General features: G+C 39.5%; 1 protein-coding gene across 1 annotated transcript; it reads left to right on the top strand.

The window, feature by feature from the left end:
- The first annotated feature begins 10,480 nt into the window (after positions 1–10,480).
- Positions 10,481–11,434, top strand: LOC112650866 (olfactory receptor-like protein OLF3). The gene has a single exon (XM_025433715.3). It carries the CDS (start codon positions 10,481–10,483, stop codon positions 11,432–11,434), a length of 954 nt encoding a protein of 317 aa, XP_025289500.3.
- The last annotated feature ends 3,298 nt before the right edge of the window (positions 11,435–14,732 follow it).

Genomic DNA, 14,732 nt, shown 5'->3' with positions numbered 1-14,732 from the left:
GTTAAAAATAATCAGCTAACATATCAGTGAATGTTACTTTGGTATTAACAGCTTATTTTAATAAAATACTTTGCTGTAAAACACACAGTATGATAATAAATGCTAGAGATAATAAAAGTTAGAAGTAGAATGATGCCAGATTGAGGATTGTGTGGAAATTCTTCTGTACAGGTAAACCTTAATTCTGTGTATGTGCAGACATCATAGATGTGTTTGTGTGGTGAAGTGATGGGGAAACACTTATATCTCCTGATGAACTTGGAGGAAGTGTGTAGAAGTATGGAGTGAGTGGAGGTGGCATCAGGGAAATTTAAAAGGGTGCCCTGTGCTCCATGAGGTGAGACGATGAAAGCAAGTGTGAGTGTGAATGCCATGATGGGAGGATGAGGAATATGCAATAAAGGAAATGAATAAAGAGGATTTATTCCATGGAATAAATGGAGTAGGGAGGAGGAGGGAAAAGTGAAGCATGATGTGCTGGGAGAGTGGGAGAATTTTTGTTGGATTGACATAAATGAAGGAGTCAGGAGGGATCCTGTGTGTGAGGGGGTGAGTGGAGGCCTTGGTGAGAGATTTATGAGACAGACACTCATTTTGGTGTTGGGGAAAGCATCTGGGCATTTAGAAGAAAGGGCAGGAGATAAACATAGACTTGAGGGTGAGCTGCACACAGTTGATCACAATGGTTGTCATTAGAAATGACATGCCCTTCAAGGGTAAAAAAATCATAGAAGAATATAGTTGGTGAGCACCAAACTGACCAGATTCTCCCAGCAGTGAAGCAGGAAGGTTTGGAGAAATACCCCCAGGAATGCAGATAAGCAATAAGAGATCAGAGGCAACTCAGTAGAGAAGCACAGGATAGAGTTAAGGGTTAAAATACTTGACACTGTTAAAATGAAGAATGAAATAGATAAAAATCTGTGGAATCAGCAGGTTATTAGTATTTTTAATTTGAAAATTCTACTGTCTAAGGAGGGTGGAAATTTCCGTGATGTTAGGATGCATGTTACAAGGAAATGAATCTAGAAAGCATACACCAAAAGTTTGAGATGTGAAATAGAGTAAGAGCTAGAATGGCAATTACATAGGATATAGTTCTCTCTCCCTTCGGTCTCTCTCTCTCTCTCTCTTTTTGTCTTTTTCTTTTGTTTTGCTTTTGGTCATAGAAAAGCAGGGACAAGAGAAATCTGAAGATGGTAGGGAGGGGAATGAATGAAGGAATAAGATCCAGAATGTGATCACGGACATGAAGTCTATTGCATATTATCACTAAATGACAAGACACCTGCCTTGGTTCAGGGTCTTATGCAGCAACTCGACCTTCAACTCCTTGATTTTACCAACACCCCTTTACACCATCTGTATTGACCATATTTTAGAGATGAAAAAATAAAGAGGCTGAGTAGCTTGCTTTACACTTCAGACAGCAGAAGAGATGTAGGATTCAAAGCAGGAATTGTTTTTACTATGAATCTGCTGGTTTCTTTAAGATGTGACACTGTCACTCATCTGTCACAAGACAAGGGCTGTTGTAGAGAGATGTGTGGGGTAGGTGAGAGGAGCAGAGTGAGTCATGTGCTGGCTTGTTCTCCAGGAGACTCGTACTTGGAAGAGGGGACAGTGATGGGATGACAGTCTGTTCTATGTCTTTTTCATCCACATGAGCTTACGAGTTGGGAGGTATGATATTCACTTTGAAATCTCAGCCTCTAGTAGCAATGACACTTCACAAGTGTTTGCCAAATGAGTGGAAAAAGAAATGTCTACTTTCTGTTGCAGATTTGTTAAAATTCAACAACAGTTAACATATTTTTTCCTTGAGGTTTTAGAGTTAAATTTGAATGTCATTTTTGAGGCAAGTAGATATATTTTTTTTTTGGTCTGACCACGATTGAAGAAAAGCCAAGTGAGGGGTGGAGGGATCGTGATGGAGCTGAAGAGGAGGAACAGTTGAAAGGGGAGATCAGGTTAAGAGGAGGACATCAGCAGAGTTTATGAAAATGTCTGTGGCTGAACCATGAAAGAGATAGGCATTTTGGGGCTACCTGTGTGTGTTTGTTTTTGTTTAACAAGTTAGAGAATTGAAGTGTAGACAGTTCTTCACCTTTCTGCTCAGAGACCCTAGCAGGACATCCATGGGTTTAATGATGGGCAGGCAGGTCTGTTTCTACTTTCAAGCCCTCCTGCTCCCTTTATCCCCACTTTTGCACATTGGGGGAAAAGATGGTTGGTGAACAGCTAGGCACAGAGTATTAATGAGAGTGAGTCTGTCCTATAAAATCTTTTAGGAAGGAAACTGTTCTATTTTCAAAATTGATATTATACTATATAGTTCTACTGAAAAAGTGCTTCTTGAGCAAAGAAAATGAAGAAGACCCTACTGTAATATACAGCTAAATGAACTCTTACTCTCCTCTCTGCCAGTGAAGAAGGGTCCATAAACACGTGCTTTCCCTGCATCTTTTGTCTGGAGAAAGTCTAATCATCCATACCCTTATTTCTCTTCTTTTGATGCCATATACAAAGGGTAGATTCTTAACAGCAACACGTTGAAAATGGGGGAAAAAAAAGAACAAGATACAATTATAATCCCTGCCGCATCCTATCCAATGCAGAGACCAAAGTTTATCAAAAAGACAAATGGCCCTCGAAGCTTCCCAGTCATCCCTAAACCCTCAGACCTATTAAAAGATGCCCCCAATATTATTTACATCTAAATATTCAGAGGGTGAGCATGGGGGAAATCCTGTTTGCTAGTTCCCTGAAGGCAGAGGTCATACTAATGCTCATACCCATACTAATACCACAGTACTATCACTAACAATTCATGAGGATGTTCTCTGTAAGTTTCCTACATTTCAGCCTAAATGTACTTGTAAGTTATGTCATATTATCTGTTTCATACATACCATTTCATCACAGAATCAAAATAACAGAGTTGCTGAATAAAATCAAATTTTAAATCTAGGTTCTCTAATTCCAGATCTTTCCGTTAGGACCTGACTCTTCCCAGTATTTCCTCTTGTAATAAATTTACCCATTTCATTATGATGGGTCTAGTTGATATATGTAAGGTAGTTTTTAAAAGACTTTCTAACCAAGTTTTCTTCATCATTTATCATTTTACCTGCAATAGTCACCTACTATTCTCTTCTTGCCCTTATGGTAAGTTTCTGGGATGTGAGCTCCTAGAATTGCATTGCATTATCTCCAGGCTTTCCCTGTGTCTCCCTGAGACCAATTCGTGTTTTTAGGAAGGTGCTGGCCTGACTCTGATGCAGAGTGGATATACTACCTGTTGGGATCATGCCTCATTTTGGATCATGAATGATCTGAAACATCAGACTAAGTCTGGCCGGGGGTGTACACCATGTTATTCATGAGAAGTTACTTTCATAATTCTTTCATTCAACAGCTTCTGTTATATCTGACTCTCTCTGCAGATTAAGAATCATCACAATTTTTAGTGGGATAGAAAACCAGATCTGTGTGATAAAATTGATTTTCTCAGCATGTCCAGTGACACAGGGGTCTCCCTCTTTGTTCTCGTCTTGATTACATACATGGTAACAATGCTGGGAAAATTCCTCATCACTCTTCTCATCAGACTGGACAGCTGACTCCACACTCCCATGTATTTCTTTCCTGCCAATATCTTTGTCATTGATGTCTCTTATGCCACAAGCATCATTCCTCAGATGCTGGTGAATCTTCTTGCAGCCCATAAAGCAATCTCATTTGTGAGCTGTGCCGCTCAGTTATTTTTCTCCCTGGGTTTGGGTGGGTTTGAGTGTTCTAGTGGCAGTGATGGCCTATAACAGGTCTGTGGCTATATGTGAACCACTGCAATACTCAGTCATCATGCATGGAAGTCTCTGTATTAGATTGGCCATTATATCCTGGGTCAATGTCTCCTTGAGCATGTTCATGCAAGAGCTCAAAAATAAAATAATTATGTGCAATCCTAACCATGTATAGAATTTGTAAGTCAAGAATAACTCCATCTCATAGCTAATGAAAAAGTTACCACTCAAGGCATTACAGACTTACAAGACTATAAATTTTTAGAAAAAAAAAACATAGGAGAATAATATTGCAATCTAAGGCAGTCAACGTTTTCTTAAATGTGATACAAGCATGTGTTATAAGATGAAAAGTGATAAATTGGATTTCACCAAGTTTATAAAATTCTACCCCGAGAAAGACTGTGTTAAGACAATGAAGAGTTAAGGCACAGGCTGGAGAAAATATTTGCAAACCACATATTCAACTGAGAACTACTATCTAGAATACATAAGGAATTCTTAAAGTTCAACAGCAGCAGGACAAACTATCCAAAGTGACATGAAGATACATTTTACTGAAGCAGATAGACAAATGGTAAATAAGTACATAGAAAGACTTTCAACACTTAGAACTGTTCGGAAAATGCAAATGAAATAAAAATAGTGACAATGCCAAATGCTAATGAGAATGAGGACAAACTGGACATCCATACATTGGTGACAAGAATATAAAATGACGCAGATACTTTGGAAAATGGATTGGTAGTTTCTTAAAAAACAGAGCAGAGCAAAAAGCCGAACACCTAAATATACAACTACCAGGCAACCCCACCATTGTACTCCTGGGGATTTTTCCCATTCCCATATAGTGGGGATTTCCCACTATAGTGAACACTATAGTCACCCAAAAACCTGAACCTCGGGATTTATAGCAGTTTTGTTGATAATATTTCCAAACCAGAAATAATCTGGATGTCTTTCAACCTGCGAATGGTTAAACAAAAGGTGGTACATACACACCATAGCATACTCATCAACAATGAAAAGGATCGAATGGTTGATATGCACAACAACCTGCATGAATCTCTAGAGAATTATGCTGAGTGAAAAAGCTAGACCCAGAAGGGATATTCTCTATTATTCTATTATTTGTAAGTCTTCAATTGCCAAAATTATGGAGAACAGATGGTGATTACCAGAAATCAAGGAGAGGGTGGGGGCTGCACAGAAGGAGGTGTGGCAATGAAAGAAGAACATGAGGAATTCTTGTGTGATGGAATATTCTGTATCTTGACGATATTGATGCCAATATCTTGTGATATAAATAAATCACAATATCATATCATAGCATGTAATAATTTGTAGACTTATAGCCTATTATATATCATGTTATCTTATTGTACTATAGGTTTGTAAGTTGTTACCCTTGGGGGGAACTGGGCAAACAGCACAAGAATTACTTCTGTATTATTTCATTCAACAGCATATAAAGCTATAATCTCTATAAAAACAAAGTTAAACTAAAAATAGAGTTTGAAGAGGGATAAAAAATCACCTTTTTGTGTCAAGGATCTTAGATGATCTTAATTCTTTTCCATTTTATTTTTTCAGTAGTTGCTAATGCTTCCTTTATCAACTTTTTGTACATTTAGATCTTTAAATCTATCTACATGATGCTGTTATAGTACCATGAGGAATGCTATTTAAATAACTCCATGAGGAATGTCCTAGGATATCCATCATACTTGCAGTGGCCAGAGAAACCCACTGGACACTGCACGTGTATCAGGGGAGGGAAGCACATCTCTCCTGTCTCCAGAAGGAGAAGTAAGGGCATCTGGAGCCAGAAGGGGAGAATGGGTGTTTCCACCAGATTTAGATGCAGCCCCAGTCACTGCTCCCTGCACTGGGGTCTTGAAGGCTAAAGTCTGGTTTGGGCTCTAGGAGGACATGTTCCAACCTCAGAAGGCTGGCTTCTCTGACTCTTTAGAATGGCCTAAAGCTGCAATGAAGATGTGAGAGGCAGAGGGATGGAGAAGAACCTTCCACAGGGAGAAGGGCAGGTGGAGGCCCTGTCCTGTGCATTGGGAGTGGTGGCAGCAATTAACATTGCCATGCAGGAGGCTCCTGGGGGGATGTGTCAGCCCTCCCCTGCAAATGCAGCTGCTGCCAAAGCTCATTAGGTCTGTGTGTGAGCTGTTTCTGAGCTCCTGTCCATGTCCTCCCAGTAGTGTCCCTAGCAATGGCAAGTAGTCCCGGGTGACTGAGGAGCCCTGGGGCCCAAGGAATTTGGGGTGTCTCTTCCTGTGGTCCATCCTTGTGCTGGAGGGAGAGCTCTTGAGACCAGCTTACATCTAGAGGAAAACAGACACATCTCCTTTGTCAGCACTGATTAACATCTGAGAGACATCCACAGCCTGTGGGAGTGTGGCCTCGGCAGGGACAGAGACAGAAATGATGTGACTTGTTAGGGACTTGGGTCAGGGGCATGAAACAGGACTGGTGAAATCTTCTCATCCTAAGCATTATAGCAAATGTGGTGAAATGACTGCTTTGCAGGAGTGTGAGGCTTGGGTAATATGTATTCTCAATTCCAAAGCTTAGTATGGACACAGAGAGAGAAAGACCATTAGGGAAGAAGCCCAGAAAGAGAAAATCTTTCATTAGGTATTGATATTGGTTAGCAGGATGTGGGAGTATTATAGTATATTACATTTTCAGGAAAGATACATTATCACTTGCTCTAAATCCTCATATCTCAATTATTTCTGAAGGGTTTGATAATGACAATATTATGGTTTTCTTTTTTTGTAACAGATAAATGAAGATGTAAGGCAATTAAGGGCCTACTCATAGACCCCTGACCCTCAGACAATGAACTGGAGGCAAGATTCTGGTCATCCCAGGGTTGGTTTCCCTAGAACTGGCTGTGGGGATTGCACCATGGAGACTTGCTAGACAGCGGGAATTGTATTGCCATGAAAACCCTAGTCTTAGCCACAGGGAACAAGAAGTATAAAGAAGACAAGGCTTTACAGGAGACCATGATACAATATGTTGCCAAAAGTGAGTGTCAGGTTCATACATGTTTGAGAAACTGGGACTTGGGAAATGGTCTCAGAGGAAGTGAAAAGTCAGGTAACCAAGGCAGGCTAGAAGTTCACCAGACCACAAAGAGAATAAAGTAATTGTTCTTTCAGGATGTCAAACCCACCTTTGAGATACCAGCCACCCAAGCCCCCCGTGACTCATCTGTTTTCATAGGTTAGGATGATGCAAGTACTCCTGCTCAGGATGGATGCTCTCACTGTGGCCATCAACCAACTCTTCAGTCGGGAGTCAGAGAAATCTCTCTCTACATGAAAGTGCCATTTCTATGGCCAGTTCACCTTGTTGAAGGTATGGCTCTGAGTCACTTTGAGCAGTATGAGAGAGCCCTATCTGCAGGCGCAGGTTGTGGGACCTACCTTCTTGTGTTCTGTTCTGTATTTGGGATTTTCACTTGTCCCAACCAAGACTGACAAGCTCCCCAATGCACAAGGTCACATAGATTTCAGGCAATTGGACAGATTTTCTTTACTTAAAGAAAAAACCATAACTGCTGAAGTTGAGCTTTTTGATTAGTTGTATTAATTAGATAAAATGTGTTGGATTAGGAATCTGAACACTTGGTTTTTGTTTGCATATCCCTTCTTTCCAAGAGAGAAAGCATTTTGGTTCTATTTGCTGTTTGTAATAATAACTGGATAATGGGAGAAGGCACATGGAGGTACTTTAACTGTGGCCAATGTTTCTATCTTAACAATGAAGAGTTGATGCCTGCATCAATGCCTGAGACCTGATTTTCCCTGTAATTTCAGTGATATTCCTGATCCCTTCTCCATCTGTAAGTGTCTCAGTTTTCTCCTGGTATTTTAAAAACTCTATTTAGAATAATTACATCTACAAAATTCACAAAGAGAACAATTTCAACATTAAAGGGGTAAATTACTATTATTGGAGTTTCAAGCATTCGTGATAGGTCAAGAAGGAGAAAATTTAAAACAGAATATTTCAATAGCAACTTCATATTATGTCATTTTGTGTTCTCTTTATTGTGGTCACCATAATTATCCTATATCCATCACAATTCATAAAACGTAAGAATCTGAAAAGGTTTTCTGCATGGTGCTCATGTCTAAGGAGGTGAACTACCCAGTTACATCATTTTTAAATGCTATAGTCTAAACTGGCAGCCTAAATCGTTCAGTTTTGAGTAAACAAATCTCAAAACATACATAGACAAGTGTCATTTGAGGATTGTTGTATATGAGGAAGATATGACCCAAATGACGTTAAAGAGGATTAGTTTATTATTATTTATTAAAGGAATACTAAGTACTAAAGTACTAAAAAGCAGCTAGAGTCGGGAAAAATACTGAGGAGAAAACACAAAATAGTCTTGTACAAGAGTAGGAGCTATCTAGACTGGTTCTTAACAGTGTTCATTGTTCACATCTGGCTTTAAACAAGAGTTGTGTCCTCTCTGAGAAGGATTTGGGCATCTTGTTTCTACTGAGAAAAATGGAACAAATAATCTAAAAAGTCTGTCTTATCCATTGACATCAATGAATAGTACAAGTTTGTGGATCAGAGTTGAGAAGACCAAGCTATATCTTTTCAACACAAACTGTTTGGATGAGTAGCACACTGTGTACCAATTATTTCATTGTGTATCTGAGGACAAACTAGGAATCTAGCTCTATTTAGGTGAAAGCTGATCCAAAGTAATATGAAAATAGTGTGTACTGCAAGTGTTAAAATCAACCGACAGACCCATATTTCCTCCTTCATTTGGTTTTTCAAACATAGATGCTATTTCTATTTTCTTAATCTCCTGAGAGGTCAAGAGGAGACTCTATAACTGTAGAACATAGGCATTTATGGACATCAATTATTTTGAACTTAAATTATTTTAAAATCAAGAGAATTGCACAGCCTGGGTGGCTCAGTGGTTTAGCGCCTGTCTTCAGCCCAGTATGATCCTGGAGACCCAGGATCAAATCCCATGTCAGGCTCCCTACATGAAGCCTGCTTCTCCCTCTGCCTGTGTCTCTGCCTCTCTCTGTGTATGTCTCAAATAAATAAACAAAATCTTTAAAAAAATAAAATCAAGGGAATTGACTTTAGAAATAAATATACTTTTGATGGGTTAAAAATAATTGGTTGACATATCCATGCAAGGTATTTAAGTATTAGCAGGATACTTTAGTAAAACACTTTGCTCTAAAACAGTTCTGATAATAAATGCTAAAATTAATAAAAATTAGAGCAGGTCCTCTTTAATTAGTGCTTGGATACTCCCCTGTCCATGATGTTCTTAATTCTGTAGACAGATATCCCAAATCGGTATGTGTGCAAAAGTGGTCTGATTAAATTTGTATTTTAGGATGATTATTCTAGTAATGAGCATAAGATGGAGGGGATGTGAGGACAAGTATATTTGTTTCTCTTTCTGGGGAAGAACTCATATTAACAATTCCTAGCGCTAAATACTGCTGAAGTCCCGTTACCAGTAACAGTTTATAAGCAACTTCCTAATAGATTATCTACATATTACCTTAAATCTACTCCTGAATTATGCAACATTATCACATTTTATATAGGAAAACCTAATCACGTATCAGGTATGTCATAAGAGAGGATTCATATCCAGGCACTCAAATTCCAGATCTGTCTGTGAGACACTAGCCATGTTTGTACTATATATCTTCCACATCTGAATCTTTTTCTCCTTTTTTTAAAGATCTTTCAAAATTTATTTACTTGAGAGAGAGAGAAAGAGAGAGGGAGAGAGCTCAAGCAAGGGGAGCAGCAGAGGGAGAAGGAGAAGCAGGCTCCCTGCTCAACAGGCAGCCCTATGTGGGGTGTGATACCAGGACCCTGAGATTATGACCTGAGCTGAAGGTAGATGCTTAACCAACTGAGCCACCAAGAGGCCTTCTTTCTCCCACTTTTTTGGGTAAGTTGTTTACTTTTTTTTTTAATCATAGTAGTAGATAGATAGTGCAGTAGTAGATATGTGTAATGTGGTTCTTGACTTTTTTAAGAGGTTGAACGTTTTATTTTTATATTTTTAAATATATTATTTATTTATTTGACAGAGTGAGAGAGAGAGAGAGAGAGCACAAGCAGAGAGAGCAGCAGGCAGGGGGATAGAGAGAAGCAGGCTCCCTGCTGAGCAGTTGTGGGGCTTGATCCCAGGACCTTGAAATCATGACCAGAGCTGAAGGCAGACGCTTAACCGACTGAACCACCAGGCGCCCCTGTTCTTGAATTTGATCATGTTTATCTTCATTGCCTATAACTTGATCCCCCACTATCACATATAATCACCTCCTGCCCTGGGAACTATGGTAAGTTAAAAAATAGAGCTCTTAAAATCACACTGCGTTATCTCTAGGCCTCCGTGAAATCCCTAAGACTGTCTTGTCATTTTGAAGGAATGGATTATCTCTCTTACATAGAGTAGATATAATGTATATCAGGATCAAGCTTGTCATTATACTGTATGCATGATCAGAAGCATCTGGCTAAGGCTGAAGGTCATATGCAATATGCATTCTTTTAAGAAGTTATTCTTATGGTTCTTTAATTCAATAGTTTCTACTATTTCTGTCTTCTTCTGCAGATTAATAATCATATGTTTTTTAATGGACACAGAAAACCAGACTTGGGTGAGAGAGTTTATTCTCCTTGGCTTGTCCAGTGACTGGGACACACAGGTCTCCCTCTTTGTCCTCTTCTTGATCATGTACATGGTGACAGTGCTGGGAAACTTCCTCATCATTCTTCTCATCAGACTGGACAGCCGACTCCACACTCCCATGTATTTCTTTCTCACCAACCTCTCCTTCGTTGACGTCTCTTATGCCACAAGCATTGTTCCTCAGATGTTGGCACATCTTCTTGCAGCCCATAAAGCAATCCCATTTGTGAGCTGTGCCGCCCAGTTATTCTTCTCCCTGGGCTTGGGTGGGATTGAGTTTGTTCTACTGGCAGTGATGGCCTATGACCGCTATGTGGCCGTGTGTGACCCCCTGCGATACTCGGTCATCATGCACGGAGGGCTCTGTACTAGGTTGGCCATCACCTCCTGGGTCAGTGGCTCTATGAACTCTCTCATGCAGACTGTCATCACATTTCAGCTGCCCATGTGCACAAATAAGTACATTGATCACATATCATGTGAAATCCTAGCTGTAATCAGGCTGGCCTGTGTAGACATCTCCTCCAACGAGATTGCAATCATGGTTTCTAGCATTGTTCTGCTGATGACACCTTTCTTCCTGGTTCTCCTGTCCTACATCCAGATCATCTCCACCATCCTAAAGATCCAGTCCACAGAGGGAAGAAAGAAAGCCTTCCACACCTGTGCCTCTCACCTCACAGTGGTTGTCCTGTGCTATGGCATGACCATCTTCACTTACATCCAGCCCCGCTCCAGCCCCTCTGTCCTTCAGGAGAAGTTGATTTCTCTCTTCTATGCCATTTTGATGCCTGTGCTGAACCCCATGATTTATAGTGTAAGGAATAAGGAGGTGAAGGGAGCCTGGCAGAAACTATTAGGGCAATTATCTGGAATAACGTCAAAACTGGCAACTTGATGGATCTTGAACATCACTTAGAGAAAAGAACTTTCCCTGTGCTTTATCCCAGTTAACTCCGATATGGCAGGCATCACCTGCATTGCCCTGGCAACCAGGAAGGAGATGACGACACATATACTGGTGGTGCTGGGTAGGAGGCTGGAGGTTGGATTGGGGTGTGGGATGTGGGCATATTTTTATGTCACAGCAGCATGTTCAGTGGAGATGAGCACTGCTGAACTGGACTTCCCACCCTTACTCAATCTCCATTCATGTGGCCTGAGAGTGATGAACAAAAAGTACAGTTTGCTGTTTTGATTGTCACATTGTTTGTAATCAGAGACCTATTCATGGATCTTACTTTGGAACACTGGTGCTTAATCATCCAAATTTTGTGCAAGGTTATAGTGCTTCCATTGGGAACAAAAGCATTTTCATATTTTAGACTCAGAAAACTGCACAGCATATGTATCCACATCCTGTAACTGTGTGAGTCACTGTTCTGAGGACAGAGATGCTATCAAGGCTGTGAAGATGTCTGTGTGCTGGACCTGCTACCTGTGCACATAGCATTTTGTCTGAGTGCTACCTTGAGAAAGGAGCATCACAGACGGTCTTGTTTTATAGTGATAGGAATATAACTAAAGGTGTTTGTACAAGGCTACTACTGGCCAAGGAAAAGTCACATTTTCCTTGGGGCACTATTTGACAGCATACAAACAATTTGAGAAGAATTTTACTGCATATGTAAGAGGTACAATTGAAATGTTAAAACTGTCTAATCTTTGAAAAATTCCTAACTTCTTCCTGAGACTTTAAAAGCAATGAGCAAATAAAATTGGAATTAACATATAAAATATAAAAGATATAGTCAGTCTTAGAAAGGACCAAAGCCATTGAAAAACAAGACAATTTTAATGCATATTTTGGGAATCAGGATAGTTGGGTCAACTATGCAGTGTCCCCCGCTCTAGTCTCTGTCTGAACACTTTCTCCGATCCCTCCTCCCACACACAACAGGGCCCTAGCTGATCTTTGTAAAATAGTGAGGTAGACTATCTGGGACCAGACCTCATCTCTGAGAAAACACCTAAGTAAGGAACAAAGCGGGGGAGAAATATCGTACAATAGGCAAAGAAGGAGAAAGAGGATAAAGAATGGATAGTAGCTCATCTTACTCCCTTGAAGAAATCTCAAAGTCCTTTCATCCTGTGTCTTGTGTAAGTCAGATTTGTAGTTCTCTCCTTTCTGAACACAGTATCACACAATCTCAGTGACAAGAGGTGAAGTCTCATTTAATCCGGAGCCCATTTGATATTTTAACTTAATCTAAAATAATCCAGTTCTAAAATGTGTGATACAGGTAGATTGTCAAAAGATATCAATGCTAGTGGGCTAAATTTCTCTTGGTGTTAATTCAAGAAATTTTAATGGAAATTCTAGTACATGTTTGTAACATTGAATAATTCTTGAGACATAATAGTGAATATGAATCGTTCCTGACCATAATGTAACTACACAGCAGGGATGATAGATGATGAAGTAACTCAAATGCAATGTGAATACGTTTCTCAGGTAGTGAGCTTTTGGGGTGATTGCAGAAATAGTCCTGTATGAAATAATCAGAAAAGGTCCTTGTGGAGATCAGGAAAGTGAAAATGAGTTTTTGAGATGAGAACAACTCAAGCAAATTAACAACTAGTGAAAGTTACAGAGCTGGAGGAGTGCACAAGAATTCAAAAAATGTCTTGAAGCTTGTTTACAGGGCAGAGAAGATTGAAGAATTAGTGAGGATGAAGCAGGCAGGTATAAAAGGGTCACATCACTGAGGGCACCAAATGCCAAACTATCTTTTAATTTTAATAGCATTATGAAGGTAGTAAAGATTTTTAAGCAGGGGTCTGGCTTAATAAAAAGTTACGTCTTTGAATTATCACTCTTGAAAATGATTCAGAGGAAGAAGAAATTAGAAGCCAGGAGACCAGCTGGCTGATTGCTTGAGTGATACTATTGAGATATTAGAGGAATCTGAACTGAAGTAGTGGCAATGGGGAAAGAAAAAAAATCAAGTCAAATCATGTGATTTAACAGATTTCAAAATTGGTTTAGAATGTGTTCAAACTTAATTGACTTTCAGCTAAAAATAGAATGATTTTACACACACACACATACACACATATACATACATATATGTATATTCCTCATGGTAGCGACAAACCAAAACCCTGTATTAGATATACAAAAAAAGAGAATGCAACCCAAAAATGTCACTGAAGAAAACCATCAAACCACAAGGAAAGAGACTGAAAGAATATAAAAGGAGCAGAAAAGAACTACATAAACCAGAAAATAATTAACAAAATGGTGACATATGCATATATGTCAATAGTTAATTTACATCTAAATGGACTGAATGTTCCAATCAAAGGACATAGGGAAGCTGAGTGGATTAAAAATCAAGACCCATCTATATCCTGAAAACAAGATACTTGTTTGTTTTTTAAAAGATTTTGTTTATTTATTCATGAGAGACACACAGAGAGAGAGAGGCAGAGACATAGGCAGAGGGAGAAGCAGGCTTCTCCCAGGGAGCAGGATGTGGGATGCGATCCCGGGACTCTGGGATCACACCCTGAGTCAAAGGCAGATGCTCCATTGCTGAGCCACCCAGGCATCTCAAGAGACTCACTTTAGATCTAAAGATACATGCATGCATGTGTAGTTGACTCAGTCAGTTACGTGTCTGCTTTCAGCTCAGGTCATGATTCCAGGGTATGATCCATGGAGCTCCCCACTCAGTGGGAAGCCTGCTTCTCCCTCTCCCTCTGCCTGCTGCTCCCCTTGCTTGTGCTCTCTCTGTCAAATAAATAAATAAATAAATAAAACAAAAAATAAAGATACATGCAGACTGAAGGTGAAGGAATAGAAAGAGATTCCAGGCAAATGGAAATGAAAAGGCTGAAGTAGTAACAGATTTTAAAACAAAGACTGTAACAAATATAAGGGCATTAAATAATACTAAAGGTGTCAATCCAGAGGAGAATATAACATTTGTAAATATTTATGCTCCCAACATAAAAGCACTTAAAATATATCAAACATATATTAATAGATATTAAGGGAGAAATCGACATTTTTACAATAATAGTAGAGGACTTTAATACCCATTTACATCAATGGATAGATCATCCAGACAGAAACTCAATAAGGATACATTGGACTTAAACAACATATCGATACATATAGAACATTTTCCCCCAAAGCAGCAGATCTATATTCTTCTCAAGTACACATGGAGAGCTTACTTCAGCAGCAC

This window comes from Canis lupus, chromosome 16, assembly GCF_003254725.2.
Source record: "Canis lupus dingo isolate Sandy chromosome 16, ASM325472v2, whole genome shotgun sequence".
NCBI lineage: Eukaryota > Metazoa > Chordata > Mammalia > Carnivora > Canidae > Canis > Canis lupus.
Note: the sequence above shows the minus strand (reverse complement) of the source record. Positions and strands in the feature narration are given on the sequence as shown.

Excerpts from the sequence above, each read along its gene's own strand:
- LOC112650866 (XM_025433715.3), top strand. The coding sequence starts at position 10,481 with ATGGACACAGAAAACCAGACTTGGGTGAGAGAGTTTATTCTCCTTGGC.